We start from the raw sequence: 25,049 nt of genomic DNA on the forward strand, positions 1-25,049 counted from the left end.
CACGGAAAACTAGAGGAGCTGCTATTCAAGGGATACAAATCGTGATTGATCTTCTTGTGCAATGGCCTCCCTTTAATACAAATATGCTGAATAGTCAAAATAGTTATTTTGTTTTAACTTGGTTTCAAAAATTAGGAAAATAGAACTCCAAATGGTTTATTTGCCGATACTTTTAAGCTTATAACTCATTGTGGATATTATTCATTCATGTTAAATGCGCACCGTTTGTTAATGATGTTTAAGAATAATTTTGGACATGTATCAAAAAGTTCAATCTTGCGTTTAGTCATTGTCTTTATATTCTGACTATTTTCCATACGAAGTGGGGCTCCGGCAGAGCGAAGATATGTCCTCCTTTTTATTTTCTTTGTTTGTAGAAGATCTCGAGTTGTTTTTACAAAATGGTTTACATTCTGGTTGCATATCGACGACATATTGACGCCCCTGGCCGGACTGCGCAAGTGCGCAGGCAGGGCTGGATCTACGCTGAACGCACGTGCCACAAGACCAATATTCACGTGGAAAGGAGACTGCGTTTATCAAATATCAACATACTACATGGTTCGATTACGAAGAAATGAATTCATAATACACCATTTGAGGACACATATGAGGTGATCTCACGTAATACAATTTGTAATTACGAACGCTATTATGCGGTTTAATATACGTGCACTTGTTACCAAACATTTCATGCGTTGGACATGCTACTATTAATTGAAAAAAGACTACACCAATACATAAACTTTTGATTTTAATTTAATAACTTAGGAAGGTCAATTTTCTACCTTAATTTCAAAGTCATGATATATTTACGCCGAATATCTTTTTTAAAGATGTTTATTGTTAGTGTTATTTTTACAAAACGCTTTTTTCGCAATAAACCCATTTCGAAATGGATTTTTGTCTGAATTGAACAATTAGTTTTTGTGGCACGAGTCATCATCTACATTTACCCATTTATGCCTAGTGGACTCTCCCATCCTTCTAAATTGGATCAATTTATTTAAAAAATTAGAGATGTCTAGTATATTATTTCTATATTTAGAACATTTCTTACTGAAATTCATTTAAGCAAACAGCGCAGACCCAGATTAGACGCTGCATCATTCAGCGTCTCATCTGGGTCTACGCTGTTTGCCAATGCCTTTTTTTCTAGACGCTTGGCATAAATGGGTTAAAAGTTTTTGGCTTGTTCAACCCCTAATGGCATTTTCCTTCACAAGGGACACTCTTTGCTCATGTATGTATAGCGATGTTTACTCCAACAAAAATAAACACACGCTGGAGAAGTGCATACAAATTAATGTAGCTACCAACTATTTTGTACATTTATTATCCATGAGTATTTTGATAAAAATACCGATGGTAAGATTGTTGTTATTTGCACATCGTACTGTTCCTGTGCAGAATGAAAAGATAAATTCGTTAAATACACCAAGTAAACGCAGTTTGATGGTCACAACTGTAGAGGATAATTTATTCACTGTTGTTCCAGCTAGTATAATGATGAATATTTAAATGCAATAAGCTCAAAATTAAGAAACCAAACAGAGGAAGTTGAACTTATAGTTGGAATGTATGTCTGCAAACAAGCTAAACACTTATTGAAATATCTAAAGCATATCAACGTTAATAAAATAGTTCAATAGGATTTCCGATGATCGAAATGCGCCATGTATCGTACTTATATATGAGCCTCGGCCTGGGAAAATGGGGTTTAATTCATGTGCGTAAAGTATCGTCCCAGATTAGTCTGTGCTGTCTTACACGCCTCTCCGTGACGATACTTACCGCTTTTATTGTAATCTTCATTTAACCCTTAAAGCGCTGGAGCTGAATTTTAAAGGCCTTTGCAAACAGTTTGGATCCAGATGAGACGCCACAGAACGTGGCGTCTCATCTGGATCCAAACTGTTTGCTATTCTGATAGTATTCTTTGAAAAAAATTCGAAGAAAATGCTAATTTTAGAAATTCTGCAGACGACATTTTAGCAGATGACAAATTTCCCAGCATGCAAAGGGTTAAAGGAAGACTCTTCTTCACGGAAAATAAGCTAAGGCGAAAAGTTTCACGGACTGCACAGGCTAATTTGGAACGACTCTTTATGCACATGCATTTCACAGCGTTTTCTCAGAGCGCGATTCAATCACATTTACAGCGTGTCTTTATTCGCTGCCAAACGAGCCAGTGTCCATTATGCTGCTCAGATCTAGGTCTCCGCTGGTTGTAGCCAGGTCGCCGGAACTGAAAATACCAGAGGAGATCTTTAGGTCTAAGTTTTGATAATAGCATAAAAGTTGTTTGTTTATTACAATCGAACTGGTCTTGTTTTAGCGCACACAGCGTATTATGTCGTTCAAGCAGCATCTGCATGGACCAAACACTTTCGAGCGTTTAATAATGGAATATTATAAGGAAATGGGGATCTGTGTTACAGGTATACGTGATAGCCCCTCGTTGTGCTCGTTCTTTTACCTGATAACAATATCCGGATGTTCCGATTCGATAGGCGGCTGTCTCTCCCCACTTTCACCACACCTATCGATGAAATGAACGCATTGCGTCACCTCCTGGATGACACTATACCTGTCTTCAAGAGGCAGTGCCGACAACAAATTTCTGATTTGAAACACGCACGCCTCATGCAGATTGGACATAGGGCACACGTCTTGCGTTGATTCTGTTGGTCCACTGAGCACAACGTTGTTCAATGTCTGATTGACAGTTAAAAAGCTTCCGATTACGTTGTTTTCGGCCACAGTCGTGCACTGAGAGTAACACGGTATTTGTTGGTCTGCGATTACTGTATTGCTTGTAACATGTTGCTCTATGGACACACAAGGGTTGACAGAAGAACGGTGGATAAGAACCAAAGCATTAATGTCTTCAACTGTCAAACTTGGCATCTCCGACGCGGATGTGGTGACTGCATGAGTGGCACGCGTCAGAGAGTGGTGGTCAACGGAATCACTTCCGGTACTCTGGAAGGTGTTGGACGTCAAGCCCGTTATCTTGCGCCGTGTGTGATCCACACTCCGGGAGCGGCATGTGGCCTGAGTTCTCTTAGATGGAGCTACAAATACAAAAGATAATATACGGATAATGTATTGTTTATGTATATAATGTATGACATATTGATAACAAAATTAACTACACACATTTTGTGAGAACGGTTTTTTTGTACGAAGCTTCTTGTTATTTAAAGACTTTTATGGGGCATGCATTCGATTTTAATTGAAAGAACGTTACATATGTTCTATAAGTTGTTTCCGTATTATACAAAATGGATGATTTTTTATCGTAAGAATGCTTCTATAACTATTTGAGCGTTTGAGTACCTTTCTTGGTATTACCTATTGCATTACGTAGTTATTGGCGAAATTACGTCACCAACGGCACATGTCAGTGCACACAATTTCTCCTTATGTTTTCGTAAAATTTGATATGTTTGTTGTTGAGCAGCATGTAATTGAATTGATTGTAGAGAACGCACTTAATAAAATCATTATGATTATTGACTACAACTCTGAGGATAAATCGTGTGATATACAACTAGAGTTTCGATAGGAGCCGCGCTTTGGGAAAATCGGACTTAATGCATGTGAGGAAAGTGTCGTCCCAGATAGGCATAGACTGGGTTTTCGTTCAGAAGAGGCTTCTTTTACAACCGAAATTTATCAAAAGCGTAAATGTCGTCCCTGATTAGCCGGTGCGGACTGTATATGATAATCTGGGCCGATGTTGACGTGCATGCATTAAGCCGAGTTTTCACAAAGCGAGGAGCATACAGTGAATCACTCACAGATAAGCTATTATAACACTTTTAGCAAATATTTATGATATTTCTCATAATTGTATCTGTTGAGCCACAGTGCACCCCTTCACCCATACCTGAAAGTGCAGTTCCCTCCATTGATCGTGTACGTTTTCCTGCATGAGTCTCGTCACCCCTGGAACAATATTGCACTTCAATAGCATGTACGTTCATCAAATACCATTTCATTCACTTCTGATATCTACGAATCTCAAATAAAATACAATGTTTTTTCTTACTTATTGTAAATAAACAAAACAATACTTATATAATTTTCAACACATTTTCTGTATTTTGTAAAGCATCTGGACAGTCTACTGTCTGCATCAAACATGACAAACATCAAAATGATATAATAATTCAACACATAGATATCCAAAAATAATGTTATCTTTATGAAAAGCATGTCATTTCTGCACATAAACAATATCGCCCATATTTTGTTTTTCATCTCTAAGATAAGCCTACATTATTAATGAAGTACAAACACATTAAACCCAAACTTTAACTATGTCTTTACAGTTCGACAGTCCAAAGCTGGATGACGGAAAACCGCCAAACACACTCGATTTCCTCGTGCACACTTTCAGTTTGCCAAGCGTTCATTACGTTACATTATGGATACATAATTTTATTCTAATTCGTAAACTCAATCAATGAAAAATTATATTTTCGATTTCAATATTATACCCGATTCGTGTAAACGATGAACGTTAAATACAATTGGATACGATTCGCTTGTAACGACAAGAACTAACAGCTCTTACAGTACACGTAATATGTCGTGGTATAAAAACGCAACTTTAATAATGTTAAAGAAGAACAACTGTGTTAATTCGTCTTTAATAAAGACTCTTTATCTCAATTTTGCGATTGCAATCAAAACTTGTTTGTATCATTTTCTCTTTATCGGTTTTTATCGGTAGATTTAATAAGAACACTTGTATTTGTTATCTTAATCAATGTTAGAACGTTCAGTACGACGATCAAGTAGTATAAATAAAGTTAACGTACGTTTTCTCCTGATCAACGTCTATACACCACTGTGCCTTCACGTCTCTGTACGATCCAACATTATTTTCTGGAAAAAAAGGGAATTAACGCTACAAATTTGAACCACCGTACTTATTTAAGTATAAAAATACTTAGTTATTTATAACAAGTAAAAATGTTTAAACCCTCGAAAAAAGGTGTTAGTTATTAGACCATAGACATTTACCGGATAATGTGTCTTCACGACTATATACAACATAGTAGAAACATACAATTTTTACATTTTTGTTTACTTAAAAAACAAACCAACATTCAATATTATGCATATCTATAACTATATATAAAACAACATTAAACAGTCTTGTCGATTAATTAAACAATTCTATTTCGCTTTATAGAGGTATTCTATATACGGAACTGATACGACGTTTGTTACTTTAAAAAGCACCTACTTGAATGAATGTGCTTGTCAAATGTATCTTCTCGACGCTTCATGGTCGGGTACACATAGCGGTAGCAAGGGGCGGAGTCGTTGGAGAGCCGGGAACCCTCCAGGATGAAAGCGAGACTGCTGAGGTCAAGTTGCCGGTGCCCGGCTACATCCACGCTATCGCAGACGACCAGCCTCTGGTCCCCGGCTTAAAGAAAAGGCAAATGCCCGTTGCCCCAAAGGAACATCATATTGCCCCCTAAAATTGCTAGGGGTTTCTCCTTTTTTAATCTCGTTTTGGCGGCCATTTTAATGATACGGAGGGGAATTTACATCTTCTTGTATTTGAATTACTGTTTCATACTTCTAACAACAGTATATTTAATTAATACATTGTACACTGTGATCCGCCCATTATGCAATTCAGAAATTGTTTGCGCTTTCCTTCACGACATACGAGTCAGTCCGGTCTTTGGTCTTTTCATGAGAAAATTGGGCTTAATGCATGTGCGTAAAGTGTCGTCCCAGATTAGCATGTGCAGTTCCCACAGGCTAATTAATCAGGGACGACACTTACCGCTTTTATGGTATTTTTAGTTTCAAGGAAGTCCCTCCTTGCCAAAAATCAAGTTTAGGCTGAAAGTGTCGTCCCTGATTAGCCTGTGCGGACTGCACAGGCTAATCTGGAACGACACTTTAAGCACATGCATTAAGCCCAGTTTTCTCAGAACACGATTCATATAATAATTATGTATAATAATAACGACAAAAGCGGCTGCTAAAAAATGCGACTGTAGCATTCAGCCAGCGTTATACCCTGTCCTGGACTAGCATAACATCCTCATAATGTCTCTTTCAGACAATCTAACAAAACGTTTTTCAAACATTATCCGACTATGCACCAACCTTTGTTCGTCTTCGAGTACAACAGGCAAGCTCTCAGATGCGCATACATCTTGGTAAGGCCCTGGCTGTGAACGATGAACGTGTCCGAGAAGCGCAGAATGAAGGTGCCGCACTTCCGGTAATCCAGCATGCACAACCGCTCCTTCGCGTCCCGCTTGCTGATAAACCCGACAATCAGTCTAAAAATTATAAATCCGATAATAAACATGGAAATAATAAAGCCGACAAACAATCTTTGAATTATAGATGCGAAAACAACATACACATTGTAGGGCCGACAATCAACATATGATTAATAAACAGCACAGCTAAGATGTCAGTGGTAAACTTAATTTCATGGTCATATAAGGGTAGAAATAAAAGTTAAAATCCGTTGTCTGGTTAATTAAGGCATGTGACTTAACCCATTTATGCCTAGCGTCTAGAAAAAAGGCATTGGCAAACAGCGTAGACCCAGATGATGCGGCGTCTCATCAGGGTCTGCGCTGTTTGCTCAAAGGAATTTCTGTAAGAAATATTCTAAATATATAAATAAATATACTAGACATCCCTTATTTTGGAAATGAATTGATCCAATTAAGAAGGATGGGAGAGCCCACTCCGCATAAATAACGGTTAATAACATTAATTGGTCGCCGCAAGGGACTGGTGAATACACGGCATTGGGGATTGAAATCGGTTCCTAGGTATGTTAAAAATACAACAATTTAGTGCAATAGAATATTACAAGGAAAAAAAACTTTAAATAAATCTAAATGCATCACATTTACCATTCCTAACACCTCCTGTATGACTGTTATAGACAGCTCAACATTAATGAGTATATTATTTAGCTGCTGTGTTTTATAAAAACAAACACTGTAAGGTGTGAGCTGGATGGCCTCGACCTTCATGAATCCATGGCCAGCTAAATAAAGATATTTCTTAAACAAAATTCTAACTTTATATCTAGATCAACAACTGTTTTATTTTCCAAATATATACAGTGTATAAGTGAATCGTCATGCATTGATGTATATTGCATTTCATCATAAATGCAAGAAAATTATAAATTGATTTTAACTCTAAATGAAAATACAATCCGAATGTGTGAACAATGATATATATATATATATATATATTCTTATAAAACCAAATAACCATACCCGTCCTTCCAGTAGGGAAGTAGGAACTGTTCCACGAGGTTGCAGCAGGCCACGAACCACTGCCAGAACGAGAACCCGAGGTACTCCGAGTCCCCGCTCTCATCTTTAGGTTGCTTCATTCTCTCCTGTACCAGGAGGAAGGTATATTATGGAAATATGAATTGGCATCCTTATCGCGGATGATATAACGTGTTCTCACACCGGCACAAAAAAGGTTAATCCTATATATGAGCATTGTTCTGAGAAAAATGGGCTTAATGCATCCGCCTAAACTTGATTTTCGGTAAGGAGGGACTTCCTTGAAACTTAAAATACCATAAAATCGGAAAGTGTCGTCCCTGATTAGCCTGGGTGGACTGCACAGGCTAATCTGGGACGACACTTTACGCATATGCATTAAGTCCAGTTTTCTCAGAACGCGACACATATTAGTATATCACTCTGAAATAAAAGTTTTAATGTACGTGCTTGCTAGCTTAAATGCACACACACATATTTGTTTGTGTGTTTTTCTATGGGATATTGTAACACAATGTGTAAATTGCCCCCGTTCTAATTGAAGATTCTGGGTTTTGTTCATATCAGGGATTAAACACTTAAATGACAGTCATGGCTGCATTTTTAATATACTTTTTGAGCAGAAAACATATGGAATATTGTTTATTCAATTGTTAAATATATTGGTATCGTTTACGTGGCATTGGCTTGTGGGCCCCTTCTTATTTTAGCCCCTTAACTTAGTAAACATACAAATTTTTATTTTAACCCCTTAACTGTGTAAACATACACATTTACATTTTATTTACACTTTTCGGAGTCTTTCCATTTCAGTGTTCATGCGCATTGATTGAAAAAATGTAACTATTAGATATCTATCTTATTCTTTGTTTAATTTGTTGAGCAGAAAATATATGACTTTTCCAGATAAAATTGTGTCCCGCCATTTTTTATGATATTTTATGTTAACATTGTCTAGATACATGACACTATATGTTATTAACGCATGTTATTGTTTTATAGTATAATATAACACTAGTTTATGTCGTACATAAACTAGTACTACTTACAAAGCAGAACTTTTGCAAGGTCACTGGCGTCTCGTCTGTAAATGTGTCGGATCCTGAATGCAATATAAAAAAGCGACACGTAACAAAAGTAAACGCGCATCAAATATAATATATTGTTCAGTTCAACATCGTTATTTGTATAAAAATATATATATGTATGTGTCTACCGTAGTTTTTGTTGTTGAAGAATTTCATTTTTAAATGATTAAAGCTGTACTAGGAGCCAGTCTTTTTGCAGAAGTAGACATAATTCTGATTTATTATCATCGGGAACTGTCTGTCTATCACAGGAATGACGCTTTATACGACTGCAAAGGATTCTTTATAAAAAAAATATTTGGACAAAGTGTATTGGAGGTGGTATATCAAAAGAACATTGCTGATCAATGTTCACTTTTCCGATTGAGACCTGAACATATCCGGATGTGTTTCTACCTATAAGTCGTGCTTTCAGATGCTGTTTATTGTCCTCGGTGAGTCCCCTAGATGCACACAGCGTTCTCGTCTTGGCCTCCAACATCGCCACCACCTCCGCAAGGGGGAGTTCGTCGCGCACCGATACCGGAAGTGAGTACTGAAATCGTCACGTGACACGTGTACCGTATGTCAATATCAGTAGTTTCTACTGAAACAGTCATGTGACACGTGGTCCATGTGACCAATATCGAAAGTGAGAACTGGGATTGTCGCATAACATATGTGTCACGGGACTGAAACCGACAGTGAGCTTTTTAACAATCCGACGACACGTGTACAATGTGACCGTCACCGAAGTGAAACAATCACGTGACACGCGTACTACGTGATCGACACTGAAATGGCTTTTTTTAATGCTTCAACAAACCATACATAAAATATAGCACTCATGCTAATACTTAATACTGATAATAATACTGGTTATGCTACCACATCGGAGCTGTAGCAGGCCCACGTGACTGACGCCAGGCTGTGACACTGCTGGTTAGAACCGGTCGTTATCACCAGGGGCAACGACAACGTCTGAAATATAAATCTGGCATCGTTAAGCACTTTATTCCCCGGGTAGAGAGGGGTGGGTGGGGCAAGGCTGAAGACCAAAGCGATTTCCAAATGCTCTGAAATTAACATTCCCTGTGGTTCGAACAGTAATATAGGTTTCGTGGGTCATTTTATATAAATATAAAGAAAACAGTCAAATATGAATGTTTGTAGGGGGGGGGGGGGGGGGCGGTATTATATCAAGTTTTGTTTGAGTAGCAGCAAACAGCGATACTTTAGTGAAGAAGAACGAAGAAATAAATAATATTTCACAGTTGTTATTACAAATAAGTCAATAACACCATTTTACACATGATTCCTAATTCTAATACAAACATATTCATTTTACAACTCGTTCAATTTTGTATTGCCTTAGTTACGAACCCAGAGGGTGACGTGTTCCACTTCTGTGACAAACACAATCTGGTAGCGTTCCTCGTGTATCTGTCGGCCCGACTCAGGTCGCTGAAAATTCTTGATCTTCATGCCCTTAAAAACAACTTCCACCTTCCCTCCGGCGTCGGCGGTAAATTTCGCGCTACCTGAAGTCCCTTCGAACCCAACGGTTTTCATCGCAAGCTTGCGGGCGTTAGGAACGCAACGTCTTTGATTGGGCTCATGTTCGCAGCAGTTGTTCAGATCGGCCTCCGATACGAGGTAAGCCCTGACGTCATCCATAAGTATGGACGACAAGTGGTCGGCGGCAAGCAGTCTAGAATGATTGTATGGAGTTTCATGAATATCCGCACCAAAATGTTTTAATTATTTTTTTTAGTTATAACGGAATTTCAAATAAAAGAATATGACGTTTCTTGCGTATCTGCCCAACAATGTAAGCATTAAATTTATTAAAAAAAATATGTTTTAAAGAAAACATTATGAAGTTTCGTAGATATCTATACACTTTTTGTTAGTTTGAAGTTTGTTAGTTATTATATAAGAATTGTCGGGTGACAAAAATGGATGTATGAATGTTCAAAGTTATTGTATGAAGAAAATAGTTGAATACAAATTGCCTTCGTCAGGATTCTAACCAGAGTTGTGTGCCCTTCAAGGTTTCAAACTTCAGGGCACATGAGCAAACGCTAAATAACTTATATTGTCGATAATAAGCGTTTAAAACCGTTTGTGTATATATATATATATATATATATATATATATATATATATATATATATATATATATATATATATATATATATATTCACACATATGGCCAGTTACGGGGTCTCTGATTTAGAAATAGGTTATGGGGTTCCCACTTTAAATACATGTATCTCCATACCCTTTTTTATCCGATATAAACACGAATTAAGGTATATAGGGGTACCTACTATTATTATTGTATATAAATACGTCATTTATTTAACGTCTTATACAAGGAAATATATAGCGAACTTATTTGCGAGGTATATACAATTTCAATTTCAGACCTGATTGTGGTTTTCGATTTAAGACCTTATTGTGAGATTTGATTGCATTACCTCCCCTACACCCCCCTCATAGTAATTAAAGGAGCCTAGATTGCGGGGTTGTATATAGACCCCGTTTTTTATATTGACCTCGTAAGTACAGTCTGAAAACTACAGAGACCGCGTAACTGGCACTATGTATTGGTATATATATATATATATATATATATATATATATATATATATATATATATATATATATATTACGAAATGATATATATGTTCAATAATTGTCAGCCATGAGAGGAAACATTCTGAAATAACCACACTATTTCTAAAAATGAAGAACGATTGTGAATATCAGGTAAACACCCCGATATGTTAGATCACTACGATGTGACGATATGACAATTTGACCATTTTCAGTCAATCGCATACTCATCGCAAAACGTGATCTGGAGCAAAGCTGAAGCGTCCCGGCACAATAGTTGACGGTTATTGAATTATAGTTGTCAGTTTAAGTTAGGTTCACGGAGAAAACACATTGGCGTTTTGCTACAATTATAGGCGTTAAATTTATCGCAGTGAGGTCGACAGTCCGCTGTGACGGGGCTATAAATGAGTATTACCTCAAATTGACTTTTAGCTTCTTCGAATCCCTTCTGAGGACGTAGTTATCTTGCTTGCAGACGAGAAAAGAACTGTGAAAACAAATCAATTGTAAAATAACTCGCTCATCATCCTCTATAAAATCTGTGTCGATCTGACGAGTGGTTATCAAAAAGTCGAGGTGACAACCTCGTGATGTTAAACACGATCATAAGAATGTCAATTTACTTTCTATTAACCTACATTGTTTTTTAAATGTTGATAAAATTAGATACACAATATTTGACATAGAAAGCGGCAACGTTACAGTTATGCCAATTTTAGATAACTATTGGACCATAACTCAAACTCAACAATTCTTTGATTGAACATGCTCATTATCTAACTTTGTTTCATATGAATTTAAATATGCATACCCTTGCATATAATCTATGAACAGTGTGTCCAGTCTATTCTTGAAGGCTGTTTTTACAGAGTCGTCGATGATTTGGTTGTCCAGCTTGGGCCATAGGGATGTCTTGAGATCGTAAATCAGCGACCCTGTCTTGGCGCACCTGTATATACGTTTTACATATTTCATAGAATTTCTTTTAAATAGCAACGAAGGACGTCTACACTATATCTTACGAAATGAATAAATGTGATACATAAAAATTGCCAATGCAAGAATGTATTAAGAATTATCGTGGTGTTGTTGTTCAAGAGTTCAGAGTGAAAAAATGTCTGCCGACGTTCAACCGAACGGTTTCTGAACCAGATGAGAAACTAACGTTTAAGAACCCATTTTAAATACGTTTCACGTTAGACGGCTATGTATGTTAAACTTGTTCAAACAGTTTCTAGTTTCTGTTCAATCTTTGAAAATATTGAATTATTTTACCGAATTGTGCGGCGTCAAGGTCAATCGGCCCACAAGGTGTTTCGATATAAACAGAGCCCATCAACATATTCACAAGAATTATTTGTTTGTTTAAAATAAATAAAGTATACATAAAAATCATAGATGAGCGTATTCACGAATGTTCAAATTTTGTTTTATGGATTCAAACAAGGTAGACATAAATTATAGCAAAATGTATGACAAGAAAACAAAATATAGAAAAATCCCGCGTCAATAAAGGATATTTTTTGTATTTTATATTTACGTGTAATACAAAAAGATACATGAATATGTGTACCATTCTGCGATAACATCGATTTTCGGTTCGTCTGCGTCCAGCTCCGCATAGTGAAGTTTGAACCTGTTTCTCCATGGGATGACGTCATTCAGTATAACGTGACTGCCACGCGACACTTTCTCCAGCAAGTCCTCAAACAGACGTACAGACTCCTAAGATTGTCACATAATTGAAGAAACGATTACATCACTGATGACGCATAACTTGATATTAAGCAAGCTATAATAATTACGTAACAGACATTTAAACGTAAAAAATGGACATAACCCCGGCATTTTTTTAAAGCATAAACAACGGCACACTATTAAACGATGCCGTGTTCGAGCACTTCGTCGAAAAATAACGACAGACACACAAACAGACGGACGGACGGACGACGGAAGGACGGACGGACAGAGAGACAAGCAGACAGACAGACAGACAGACAGACAGACAGACAGACAGACAGACAGACAGACAGACAGACAGACAGACAGACAGACAGACAGACAGACAGACAGACAGACAGACAGACAGACAGACAGACAGACAGACAGACAGACAGACAGACAGACAGACAGACAGACAGACAGACAGACAGACAGACAGACAGACAGACAGACAGACCAGACAGACAGGACAGACAGACAGACAGACAGACAGACAGACAGACAGACAGACAGACAGACAGACAGACAGACAGACAGACAGACAGACAGACAGACAGACAGACAGACAGATAGACCATGAGGAATCCAGGGTATCCCTTACAGGCCTACTTCGTTACGGCTCTGTCAAAAGTCATGCATCTACATGTAAATAACAGTTTACTAAGTTCAAGTCTCGGCGAAAGGCTTCAGACTTCAGAAGAAAGACAGCAAAACTGCTCAAGGTCCAGTGCCAATGACCAGAACACTGGTCTTCCTGTCCGTTAGGTTTCGTAGTCAGGAGTGTTATGTCGCTTGTTTGAATATCATACATACATTCTGTTTGTATTCTATGACACTTTTAAAATTGTCATTTAGTAAAACGTAACACAAGTCCATTAGGCCAATAAGTAGATTTGGGATCTGAATACATTGCGCGTACATGGGTAGTTTTAGTGTGAGTAATATTTTGGCACTAAATCAATCAATACAATGAAGACAGACGGTGAATGCACTTATATCATTATTCCGGTATTACGCCATTATATGCGGAATGTGCATTCACCGTGTAAGAACTATTGAGGACCTCGGTATGAAGACAACATACATTTTGTTTCTGTATGATCAACTGCACGGTTTCTTCACCAGAAATCAGCTGTGTAAAATCAGGGAGTTCTTCACACTCAACATTCATTTGGTCTTTCTGATAAGCCTGCAAATCTGTAGAATATATCAATACTCGTTAATTTCACAAATATGTTAGGTCATATGACGGAAAAGACAATCTCTTGCAGGACTGTTACATTTCATTTATTTCATTGTATGTGAGAGCAAAGAACGGCCACTCTGCGTGCGGATTGGAAAAAACAACAACATAAAGACAGATATACATGTATTGCAAAGAGATTCGGAAAACACTGTCAAAAATGTCATTGATCATCCTTATTAAAGTGGGAAATAACTCGTATACAGTTAAAAAATGTTAACAAGATTGACACGAGAAATAGTTTTTCCGACTTACCGACCATATTTTAGGTGTTAATGGTATCAGACATTTTGTTAAGTCTTAAATATGTAGTTAGATAACCGAATTGGTGTATTGTTATCTTACCTTGAAGTGGTACAATAACGGAGTCGCTCCCCGTGTTTCGGTATTGTTCATCGAGTCGTATTAACGAATCCAATGTTTCCTGTAAGTTCTGCAACATTTACCCACATATTGCCTTCATAATTACCGTATAGATCTCTCCAAAGTGCTTTATGCTCTACAGAACTACAAAAACATGTTATACAGTATATTTGTCCTCTAGAAGAATTCACAAAACACGTGCTTGACTGCTTTAAAATGTTTCATACAAAGATGCTCTGTCGAAATCGGGACAAGACAGATACAGAGGGGGTAATCACGTGACGATCACGAAGGCGACGTCCATGCCGAGACAGGTATTTTTCACCGTTTTATACTATCATTACTTTAATTATTTTGTTAATGCCGCTAATTGTTAAGCCATATCGGCAAGACAGTGATTAGCGTTTATTTCGCATTAACCCTTTGCATGCTGGGAAATTTGTCGTCTGCTAAAATGTCGTCTGCTAAATTTCTAAAATAATCATTTTCTTCATTTTTTTCAAAGAATACTATCAGAAAAGCAAACAGTTTGGATCCTGATGAGACGCCACGTTCTGTGGCGTCTCATCTGGATCCAAACTGTTTGCAAAGGCCTTCAAAATTCGGTTCTCCCACTGAAAGAGTTAATATTCGCTCAAAATCTCGACTTTACTCGCTGAGGAAGTTCTTAAACAATGTCGAGATATAAGGCTAATATATTAATACGAAAAATGCGCTAATCACTGATATGGCTGGAGAGTGAGCGATATTTGAAAATTGAGGTAAAAAAAATGGTATAAAACGGCGAAAAATACCTGTTTTGGCATGGACGTCGCCACTTATCGTCACGCGCTTACCCCCGGGATCCCATTACCCCCTCTGAGAATGTATCTCAAATACTTGGGTCGATCTCATAGGAAAAGTATCAAAGAAGGCATAATAACAAAATAGTAATGACGTCATTTTACAGATTTGTGCCCGGCATCGTTGGCGGCCAGTTTTATTTGCTATATAAAACTGCAAATCAAACGAGTGAAACAACAAAATGATCTCATGATGCTGTATAAATGTCAATATTTTACATGCGTAATTAGTTACTGTGTATAGTTACCTGATAGCCATGTTGGAGGCCGCTGTAGACTGATGCCAGACGGCTGTCGAGATCTTCTTCCGGTGACGTCGGCTCAACGTGCGACTGAAAATAATCATGTTCTATATGTAATATTCATCAACGTTATACTTTAGTCATTGCGGTGATTATTTTGTTCGATGTATGTTCAGAGGAAATGTTTAATTAAGATAGGAGTTATTTTAAAAAATGCCTAAATAATTGTAATATGCATTGTGGCTTTTTTAAGCGACCTGTTTACAAGTTGTTGAAATGACAATTTGCCAATTTGTTGTCACAGATTCGATAAATAAATAAACACTGTACATTAGAGAAATACATGTAAATAACATTTATGGGCAATTTGGGTAATATCATTAGAAATTGATACTATTATAAAGCCTTACAAACGCGAAACGATTTAATAAAGTGTTGTTTTCATTATAATTATATAATATTACACTACTTGGCTTGCTTTTAATTAAGTATAGCATTCACTCAAAACTGATCAGACCGGATGGCCGAGTGTTATAGTTGGTAGTTTTTCTATCCAAAGGTCAGTGGTTTAAGCCCAGCGGGATTGCCTGGGTGGGCAAAACTTGTTTTATTAAATCATTTTATTGTTTAAAACAATAGCGTTTTAGTTCTATCATTGACATGTATAAATTCAAAGCATTTAATTACGGGCTTAAGCAAATATCTGTACAATTTCTTTAAAATGCGCCCAAACGACAAATAAAAAACATCTGCATAAAACACCCACAATATAGTATATTCTAAGTTCTATAGTTAATCGAGTTTGGAATACCGGTACACAGACAAGTATACAGACGAATGGTTTTTATCCTATAAAACAGTGCTTGCTTATTATTCAATTGTATATCAGGAAGCACATATATATATATATATATATATATATATATATATATATATATATATATATATATATATATATATATATATATATATATATATATATATATATATATATATATCATCTACGTTTATATTACATTCCGCCAAATACGTAAATGAGTGTCATTTACGTACCTGAATGAAAGACTGTATCAATTGCTCCTCCCTTTGGACGCATTGAATGACCACGTCCACGATCGAATCGCCAAACTGTAAATGAAAACATATACAAATGCATACCATGTACATGTTCATCGTTATAATTACATAAATCATATAACTTTTGTAGACGGATTTTTTTCAAGAGGGATATAGTACAGCTATACTTGGACTGCAAGTAATATCTCTGCGCGTAGGTAGATCTGCACCTTGCATGAAGACCCCCGGAAACCCGATATGCTGTGAAAAGTTGGATGTGCTTGGAAAAGTTGCAGATTGATTTCGCTGAATTTCGGTAAGGTAAGTAAATCCAGTTCTATTATTGTGTAAAGGCATTTTTGAAATAAAATATATTTTGGTAAATGCAAAGGAGGTATAACAATGTATGTTACTAAAATCCTGGATACTATTATTCAGGATTTATTGAAATATGGCTATTTAAAGTCGACGATGCAGGGATTTGTCGCATATTTAGCACTTTATTTACAAATTTCTTTAACGGTATGCCAGTGAAAAAGTTTTTGCACCGACAATTATATCAACCAATGTCCCCGAGTAACATATCCGCCAGGGTTTCTTAAAAAATCGTATTGGTGGAAAAATTCGACTTTACATTCAACATATTGATGAAAAAAATGATATCACCTGGTGCCGTTCAAAATATGTCAAGATCAAGATATGACAGGAGTGCAGTTCGTTTATAAACTTAAAAACTCAAAAAAATCTCTCGACAACTTTTCCAAGCACATCCAACTTTTCACGGCATATCGGGTTTCCGGGGGTGATGACTGCTGACAGCTAACTTACCTTGTTCTCGACTTCAGCCAGTTCCAGTTTAAGTAATGTGGCATCAACCTTGTTCACGCCGTCTCTCTCCTTTACCGCCTCCCTGAGAGCGGCAAATAGCTGCTGCTTCCGGTCAGCCGCGTGATCCTGGCCCAGCGAGCGCAGCTCGTCCCTGGGGTCGATTAAAATTTCATTATTTCATATCCTTATAATAACAACTAGAAATGGCGCGGCAGAGGCCGACGCGTATCCCCACGCCGCATGTTTAACCCAGGGGGCACCCCAGGGTTGGTAATGGGGCCATGCATAGTTGAGGTTGACCGTAATGTCATAAGAGATATTCGGTATCAATTGGAAGTGAATCGGTGTAGAAATGAAGAAGTTAATGTAAAATAACATGGAACAAGAGATGTGTTTGTATGAAACACATAATGTCCCCTCCTGCACCGCTTTGATTTATTAAAAAAAATCATTTGGCAGGTTCATTACTTACCGCCCTTTAAAGCTTATTACTTCCCTTTGATTTGTTTTTTACCTTTGACCTTGAAGGATGACCTTGACCTTTCACCAATAAAAATGTGCAGCTCCATGAGATATACATGCATGCCAAACATCAAGTTGATATCTTCAATATTGCAAAAGTTATGGCCAATGCACCATACAAATAAGTGAAAATCTCTGACCCGGCCCCACCCCAACCCCCATTACTTTTGACCCAGGGATCAGATCAAAATTCCAAATAGTGCAGGGTCGCACATATGCTCATAGCTACCATATGTGTAAGTTTCAAGGTTCTAGTGCTTATAGTGTAGGAGGAGATAGTGGCCAAGACGGACGGACAGACGGACGGCGGAGATAACCACAATATCCCACCCTGTTTAAAAAGCGTGGGTATAATAATACTACATTCTTTAGTTTCAAAAGATAATATATCGTATATGCGGTCCGAACTGAAACAACTCGCAGACGGGCTGTACATCATACTTGTCTCTACTATATATATACTATATACATTATGTAAACTGTGTCATTTGGTTAGTTGTTTGATATTTTACAACTATTAATGAAAACATCTGTTCATCATATTGTGTTTATTTTACCAACTCGATTATCGCATTGTTAGTAGTGTCATATGAAAATGTTCATCCCGACATTACCCATACCTGCAATCCCGCGGAAGCCTGACTAAGACGCAACTTTTTATGCCCAAATTATAAGACGGACATATTTTATGACAAACCTATCAAATGCTTTTGATGGAACCCTTGGAAACGACATATCACTAACTCCTCACAGTGGTTTCTAATTATTTGATGTCCGTTCTGATGCGAGTCATTAAGCAAAATCAGACGAACACCATCCTGTTTTTTCTTACGCATCAGATTTCCATGAAAAAAAATTGTTAAAAAGCAGATAACCGCATTTAAAAAGAGAACACATATTTAGAAGACAACACAAAATGTAATTCGTCGTTGAAACTACCGGATACACCTACCACGATCGGAAGCATACTTGAAACCATGAATCGTAATTCTGTCTGAACGTCCTTGAAAATCCAACTTTTTCGAGAATTTCCATCCACTTCACGCATAATTCGGTAGGGATTTGGTCCTGTATAACCTTGATAAAATATCATGAACATGTTTAAACTGTCTTGCCAACCGTTACAGAAAGTTATATGTATTTTTATATGTCTTGTTTACCTCTACAGCTTTAACAGAAATGACAGCAACAAACTATTGTAACATGTTAAACGCCAACAAGCGCACAGTTTTGTGCAAACTTTAATCGACAAAATGAACGAAACCAGAACGTGTCTCTTGGTTGTTGTTTTTGGAAGCCGAAATTTGTTTTAAACAACACAATATATTAGAAAATCATTGGTAAATTTATAACTATCTAATTTTGGCAAAATTATTGACGTCTTCTTAATGTTTAGCCTGCCTACGGAAGATTTTGCCAGTGAAAAAGAAACATTGAATCCCAACTTAAACCATGCATAACTTTAAAAGAGTTTAAGCCATGCGTTCTGAAGCCTATACATACCGATTCAAAAAACGCCAACATTCCCACACCACTTCTGTTAGATAGCGCCATGGATTTGGTCAACTTTAAAAGGAATATGCATATGCAGTTATTTATAATACCGTACATACGCAATTGTATGATGTAATGGTCATTTCTATAATTAATATCTTTTAGGTCAGTATAAATTGTGTCTGCTGTGTAAAAAAAAGCCCAAAACTCAAACGTCTTTGAGTAGAATCACGTCGTTTATTGCATTTGCACAAATCTCTATCAACTTCAAGTTCACATTTTGCGGTTATAATATATTCACCAACCCATAACTTGTTAAAAAGAAGGTTGTCCAAAATGTGTCACATCAAAGATACATTATATATATATGTATCTGGTAAAAGGCGTTCAATGTCATTGTATCAAATAAACAATTAATAGTTAAGTTTGCAATACAAAAACATCCACCGAAATGCAAGCGTAATGTATTCTAAACTGCATCAGGCATTCCGAATCGCAATAACGGTAGTATTTGGTCTAATCAACCATATAAGAGTATCGAACCGGCTTGACCCTTTCCTGTTTTCATTACGCTTATATTGTACATATATGTCGTTGTTTTGTTTAACTGGCGTGGTACTGCGACGTAATCTTGTTTGTTTGATGGGTTTTCATGTACCATTCGCTTTCTAGAACGGTAAGGCTTCGTAACGCCTTCTATTTTAATCTTGGCACCATCAACGTCTAAAACTAGTCCATATAAAAGTACTTCCAAAGCCTTTGCTAATTTTTGCTATGGCGGCTCTTGGAGTCCATATGCACCCCTTCATAAACACAATCGCAGTTCTGCTCAGAGATTCCGTGCGCATCACTAAACAGTCTTCGTTCGCTACCAATTAAGGAAAGCGATGAATTAACTTCAAAAACACATTAAATTTATCTGAATGGCAGCCTACGGACGTTATCTTTGCATGCAACCTAAAATACACGGCGATGTTTCAACACACTAATCTTTCTTACATTTTTAGTTTTGAAATTTGGAACAGTGTAAATATTTTACATCTGTTCGACTTCTTCATCGACATGGGCTACATCAAATATCATGATGTGCAAAAGATTGGTGAACTGCGACCTAACCGATAGCGACACTTTCAGTCGGCAACATATGACAGTTTTCCAATTCGGTCGATGGAGCGTTCAAAAGAATAACAAAGTAAATAAAAAGCAATTATTCTTGCATTAATGGTACCATTTTCAATAGTTTCTGTTTTAGACAGGTAAACGGTCTAATGTTTTTGCAGTATCAGTGTTCCTTAGCCCTTGCAGTTGTTATCAAATTTTGCACCTTAGGACAATAGACAGCTCTGTACTTTGGTAAGTCCACGGCCGATAGCTGTCTGTGATTTTTCGAAATTGGTAACACGGAATAAAATTCCGTTATGATATATAATTCCAAAGTCAGGTCAATATTTGAAAGTGTTTATGAAAAAGGTCTGGGAAACTGTTATTTTAGAGAACATTCCAAGGCTTGTAATACCAAATACCATACCAAAGGTCATTTTCTGAAAGCGTTTCGGAAAAATATATCCGTAAAAGTGTTATTTCAAACTAGTTTAGTCCAATGCCTGTTACTTTGTCACAAATCAATGGACCGGAACGAAACTCGAACTTAATCTGTAAGACAGACTCATACACCAAATATCAGGTCAATATATGCAAGCGTTTAGGAAACAAGACCGGAAAACTAGTATTCTAAAGAAAGTTTCTAAGTCCAAGGTCCGTAACTTCGCAATAAATACATTTACCGGAATGAAATTCGAACTTGATCTGAAAGTAATGTTGGTATATTCACACACACAAAATCAGGTAAATATATGAAAGCACTAAGGAAAAAACTCCTGTAACGGAATGTCGGTCTTTCGGACGGACGGACGGACGGACGGTAAGCCTGCTTTTCGCCACCATACCGGGAGCATCAACAAGTTTTTCATGTGATATGTAAGAAAGAACTCAACACGTATCAAAGTTAACTTTTTACAGCATTTGTTCGGGCCGTTCAGTGTAACCCGAACTCACGCAAGTATACCATTGTAGTTTCCAATCTTAAAACATAACAGTGATTTCTGTGTAAACATCAATCAACGAATATCAAAGAGATTTTCTGTAAGAAGAAAAAAAAACACGCCATGCAGTAAATAAAGGAGATTTTATTTGCGAATAAATAACAATAACGATTTATTCAAATGTCGAAGTGTCGTTCTGTCGCGTACCAAGACGTCGTATTTTCGCCTTTATTTTATCGTCGTGGTGAGTTATAAGGCCGCAAGCACGCCGTAATGATAAAGTCGTGGGCCGATACGATAAATCGGCGGCTCATTACAGACGCTTGCTTGCCAAAACGAAATGAACGATCAGGCACCATAAAGGTAAATGAAAAATATTTTAAAATTTAATAAAATTAACAACAACAAGAGATTGCCAAGCAATATTGTCCCCTACCGGTGAAACTCCACCATTGTCATTATTATTTTTTTATTTGTTGCCATAGCAACCAGAATTCTTGACGTAGGAACAAAATGAAATGACGTGCATAATCTCCATATTGCCATCTATCCATATTCTAAGTTTCATGAAAAAATATGAAGAACTTTTAAAGTTATAGCAGGATCCAGAAAAGTGTGACAAACAGACTGACTGAAAGACTGACTGACTGACAGACGTACAGACCGCAAAACATAAGTCCCCTCCGGTTTCATCGGTAGGGGACAATAAACATTACATACGTTTAATTTCTGAAAAATTCAAATCAAGATTTGATAACGAATGGCTGAGTTTGTGCTAAAATTAAATATATAAACACGTGCGTTTTATCTCAAATTGTAATAAATAATTTAGCAAATATGTATTGTTTGTCATAATAGCAAACAAAGTAAGACTTACTTATTGGTACCGAACTTATGTAATGACATATAGATCCATCACAACAATATCGTATTTTTGCCAGAAAAGCTTTAATGCTACTCGAACTTAATATCTTCGTTGCGACATTCTTATGCATGGTATGGTCTTTATTTACGAAAAACTGAAGTTGTTTTCAAAAAAGGCAGGCCATACAACACTCACTAAAAACGATTGGTTACAAATAAAATGACGGATCAGGGAATACCAAAGTAATCATGGAACGTGGGTAATATGTAATTAAAATGGCATGGCCGCTGACTGTGATTGGTAGAATCTAACTCCTCGTATGGGAATCCCAGTCAACTGTTACTGAATATTAAACCGAAAGTAGAAATTTACAGGTGCGCATTTATCGATTTAATTTGGATTTCAATATGTTTTATTACATGAAAATGCTTGTGTTCAACTATATATGAAATCCCTTAATGTATTTAAAACATTCTCGACATTTTTGCACGAGATTTAATATCGTTATTTAGAAGTAAAGTGATGTATTAATTTAAATGTCGTCAAACCTCGATCGTATATAAGGGAATTCCGTTTTGAAGCAACGGTTTATTTTTAGAAAACTGTATTTTCTAGAAATACCAGGGTTAATTAATCGTCATTGTACGTGTGCTTTTGTAAACATAGATCTTAACCGATGCAGTGACGTTACCATATATTAATGGTATGTGTATGCGCAATAGGGAAATTAAAAGCTTTTGTTCATGCATGTTCCTATTTTTTATAAGGAAATTAAAAGCTTTTGTTCGTGCATGTTCCTATTTTTCTAAGTCATTTAATGTACTAATTAACATTATTCAAAAGACTTTAAAATATTTATTAAAAAAAAATATGTTTCATCTTTATTCGAAATCGGGAAGTTTGAAGGTGTACGCGTGCAGTCTTTTCTAACGCAGCACTTTTCTAACTTGAATATCTCAGTTATTTTGATTAATCAAAGCGCTGAAGGCACTGAAGATGTTCGCTATTGCATAATTTAACACGCAATTCAATTTTCAAAATCAATCGCAAGTTTGAAATGAACACACGCCATTCAACTTTATAAAGTGTGTGTCATAGCGCACGGGTCGAGTTTTGTGTGCACTTTTTATCATCCTTATTATTTCATAGAAATAACTTAGACAAAATAAAAAACACATGCTTTTTGGACGTTCTGAAAGCATAGAAAGTATGATGAAAATGGTAATGAGAACTTTATATAAAGAAAATTTGCAGTCACCATCATATTAAAGGAATATTTTTTCTAATATCAAATAACTATCTCACCAAGAATATAAATTCATAATGAAAGTTCCGTGTACAAAACTTTTGATTTTTGACACCATATACAAATTCAAAATATACAATAATCTTCGTATCTTGTATATGGAGGAATAAAAGTATATAAACATTGCTGTTTATGCTTTACTTGTTACCCGAGCAGTTCACACGGTGTCAACAACGCTGACATAAACATAGGTATAGAGCACTAATGCGCTTTTAGGCATAGCTGTTTTACTCAGTTTTCATCTTAGTGACTTTTACATAACGCCAACAGACACGCATTAATATTTTCGAATATTTAATAAGCTGATTCGAGATACAACCTCTGAATTTTTGCTACATCACTGCGTATGTGCTCAATTCAAAGGATGTAGCACTGTTCAGTGTAAGGAATTCCGGACTACTCTCTGTATGCTCAAACGACACAAATTGTGGCCCTGTTACAATTACGCGTTACAATCCATCTCGCAGAATTTCACTTTCGCCTCAAAGATGAGAAAACAATCATTAGCGAAATAGTATAGTGTCAAGAGAAAATCGTTTAATTATCATACCACAATGTTTGCCGTACTTGGTCAGCACGTCTGGAAATCATTCCTTAATGTGTGGATAGGCTGCCATTATTAACAAATTTGCTATTTTGAATTCAATTTTGTATCAAAACGCATTGTTTTTAAATGTGGCATTTTTAATTCGCAATGAGAATTGTAATGACCCTCGTCATGCGAAAATGGGTCTTATTCCATATGCGCCCATCATATAAATAGCCCACTCAGCTATCTCTCTGTCTGGTAAGGAGAAACATAACATATCGAGTGATTTTATAGCGAACAGCATCGCCTATGGCCTGATTGCGCAAAAGCACATGTTGGGTTTAACAAACGCTTGCCGAAACGCATAAGACCCATTTTCGCATGACGGCGCTATTAACGTGTGATTTAAATGTGTCGAAAGAAAATTGCGTTTAAATCAAATATCAACATACGATATATTTCGATAGTGAAGAAAGATACTCATAACAAGGCATATGAGGACACATATGAAGTGCTCCCCCGTAGTATGTTTTTTATCTACTCACACTAATGTGTGGTTTGACAAAGCTAACACACATTTCATGCGGTGAATATGTAACTTACAAGTGAAAAACACAACACAATAGTGTAACTTTTGTTTAATTGTATTTATTTATTTAGAAAAGTTTATTGCAAACTTTATTTCAAAGTCAGCGTATACGCCGACTACATTTTTAAAAGATATTTATTGTTATAAATATAATTAATATAATATATTTAGTTGTTTTAGGTTTTAGCGATTATAAAGCATTTTCGAGGTTGCCTATAGTATGCCTGTAGTAATTGATGAACTCATATCCAACTGTCTATGTATTGAGAACTGTGAATATAAACAAGCTAAACCTTCTACTAACCGTCTACTATTGCGTTGCTAGCACCCGTAAATACAAAAGATCGCCGCTATCTGTTGAGAACCAAAGAACGTTATCCAGAAATACCCGCTGTAGTAGCATG

The 25,049-nt window shown here is 36.6% G+C and overlaps 2 protein-coding genes across 3 annotated transcripts in view; both read right to left on the reverse strand.

Moving 5' to 3' along the window:
• The window catches only part of LOC127835053 (uncharacterized), a 443,836-nt gene that overhangs the window by 71,817 nt on the left and 346,970 nt on the right, over nt 1-25,049 (reverse strand). The window lies entirely within an intron of this gene.
• LOC127835045 (signal transducer and activator of transcription 5B-like) lies at nt 2,080-22,362 on the reverse strand. Of its 2 annotated transcripts, none has more exons than XM_052361242.1 (22): nt 22,234-22,362; nt 19,324-19,386; nt 18,773-18,897; nt 17,299-17,449; nt 16,468-16,542; nt 15,421-15,504; nt 14,313-14,400; nt 13,809-13,921; nt 12,576-12,727; nt 11,814-11,951; nt 11,418-11,489; nt 9,761-10,088; nt 9,269-9,358; nt 8,795-8,933; nt 8,360-8,412; nt 7,293-7,417; nt 6,148-6,326; nt 5,264-5,449; nt 4,833-4,899; nt 3,896-3,954; nt 2,480-3,077; nt 2,080-2,248 (listed from the first exon to the last, which is right to left on the reverse strand). In XM_052361242.1, exons 2-22 carry the CDS (start codon nt 19,372-19,374, stop codon nt 2,170-2,172), a joined length of 2,952 nt encoding a protein of 983 aa, XP_052217202.1. In that variant the 5' UTR covers nt 19,375-19,386; nt 22,234-22,362; the 3' UTR covers nt 2,080-2,169. The 2 variants fall into 2 exon arrangements, with proteins under 2 accessions (XP_052217202.1, XP_052217201.1); XM_052361241.1 differs by having other exon boundaries at nt 9,266-9,358.

This window comes from Dreissena polymorpha, chromosome 6 (assembly GCF_020536995.1).
Source record: "Dreissena polymorpha isolate Duluth1 chromosome 6, UMN_Dpol_1.0, whole genome shotgun sequence".
Classification (NCBI taxonomy): Eukaryota; Metazoa; Mollusca; class Bivalvia; order Myida; family Dreissenidae; genus Dreissena; species Dreissena polymorpha.

What these genes read in the sequence shown, in the direction of transcription:
- LOC127835045 (XM_052361241.1), bottom strand. Translation starts at nt 19,374, where the DNA reads ATGGCGCTATCTAACAGAAGTGGTGTGGGAATGTTGGCGTTTTTTGAA. An exon ending in GGAGGGAACTGCACTTTCAG is followed by an intron (nt 3,078 to 3,895) that starts GTATGGGTGAAG and finishes TTGTATTTGTAG; the next exon opens with CTCCATCTAAGAGAACTCAG. An exon ending in CATCCGGATATTGTTATCAG is followed by an intron (nt 2,249 to 2,479) that starts GTAAAAGAACGA and finishes TGGTATTTTCAG; the next exon opens with TTCCGGCGACCTGGCTACAA.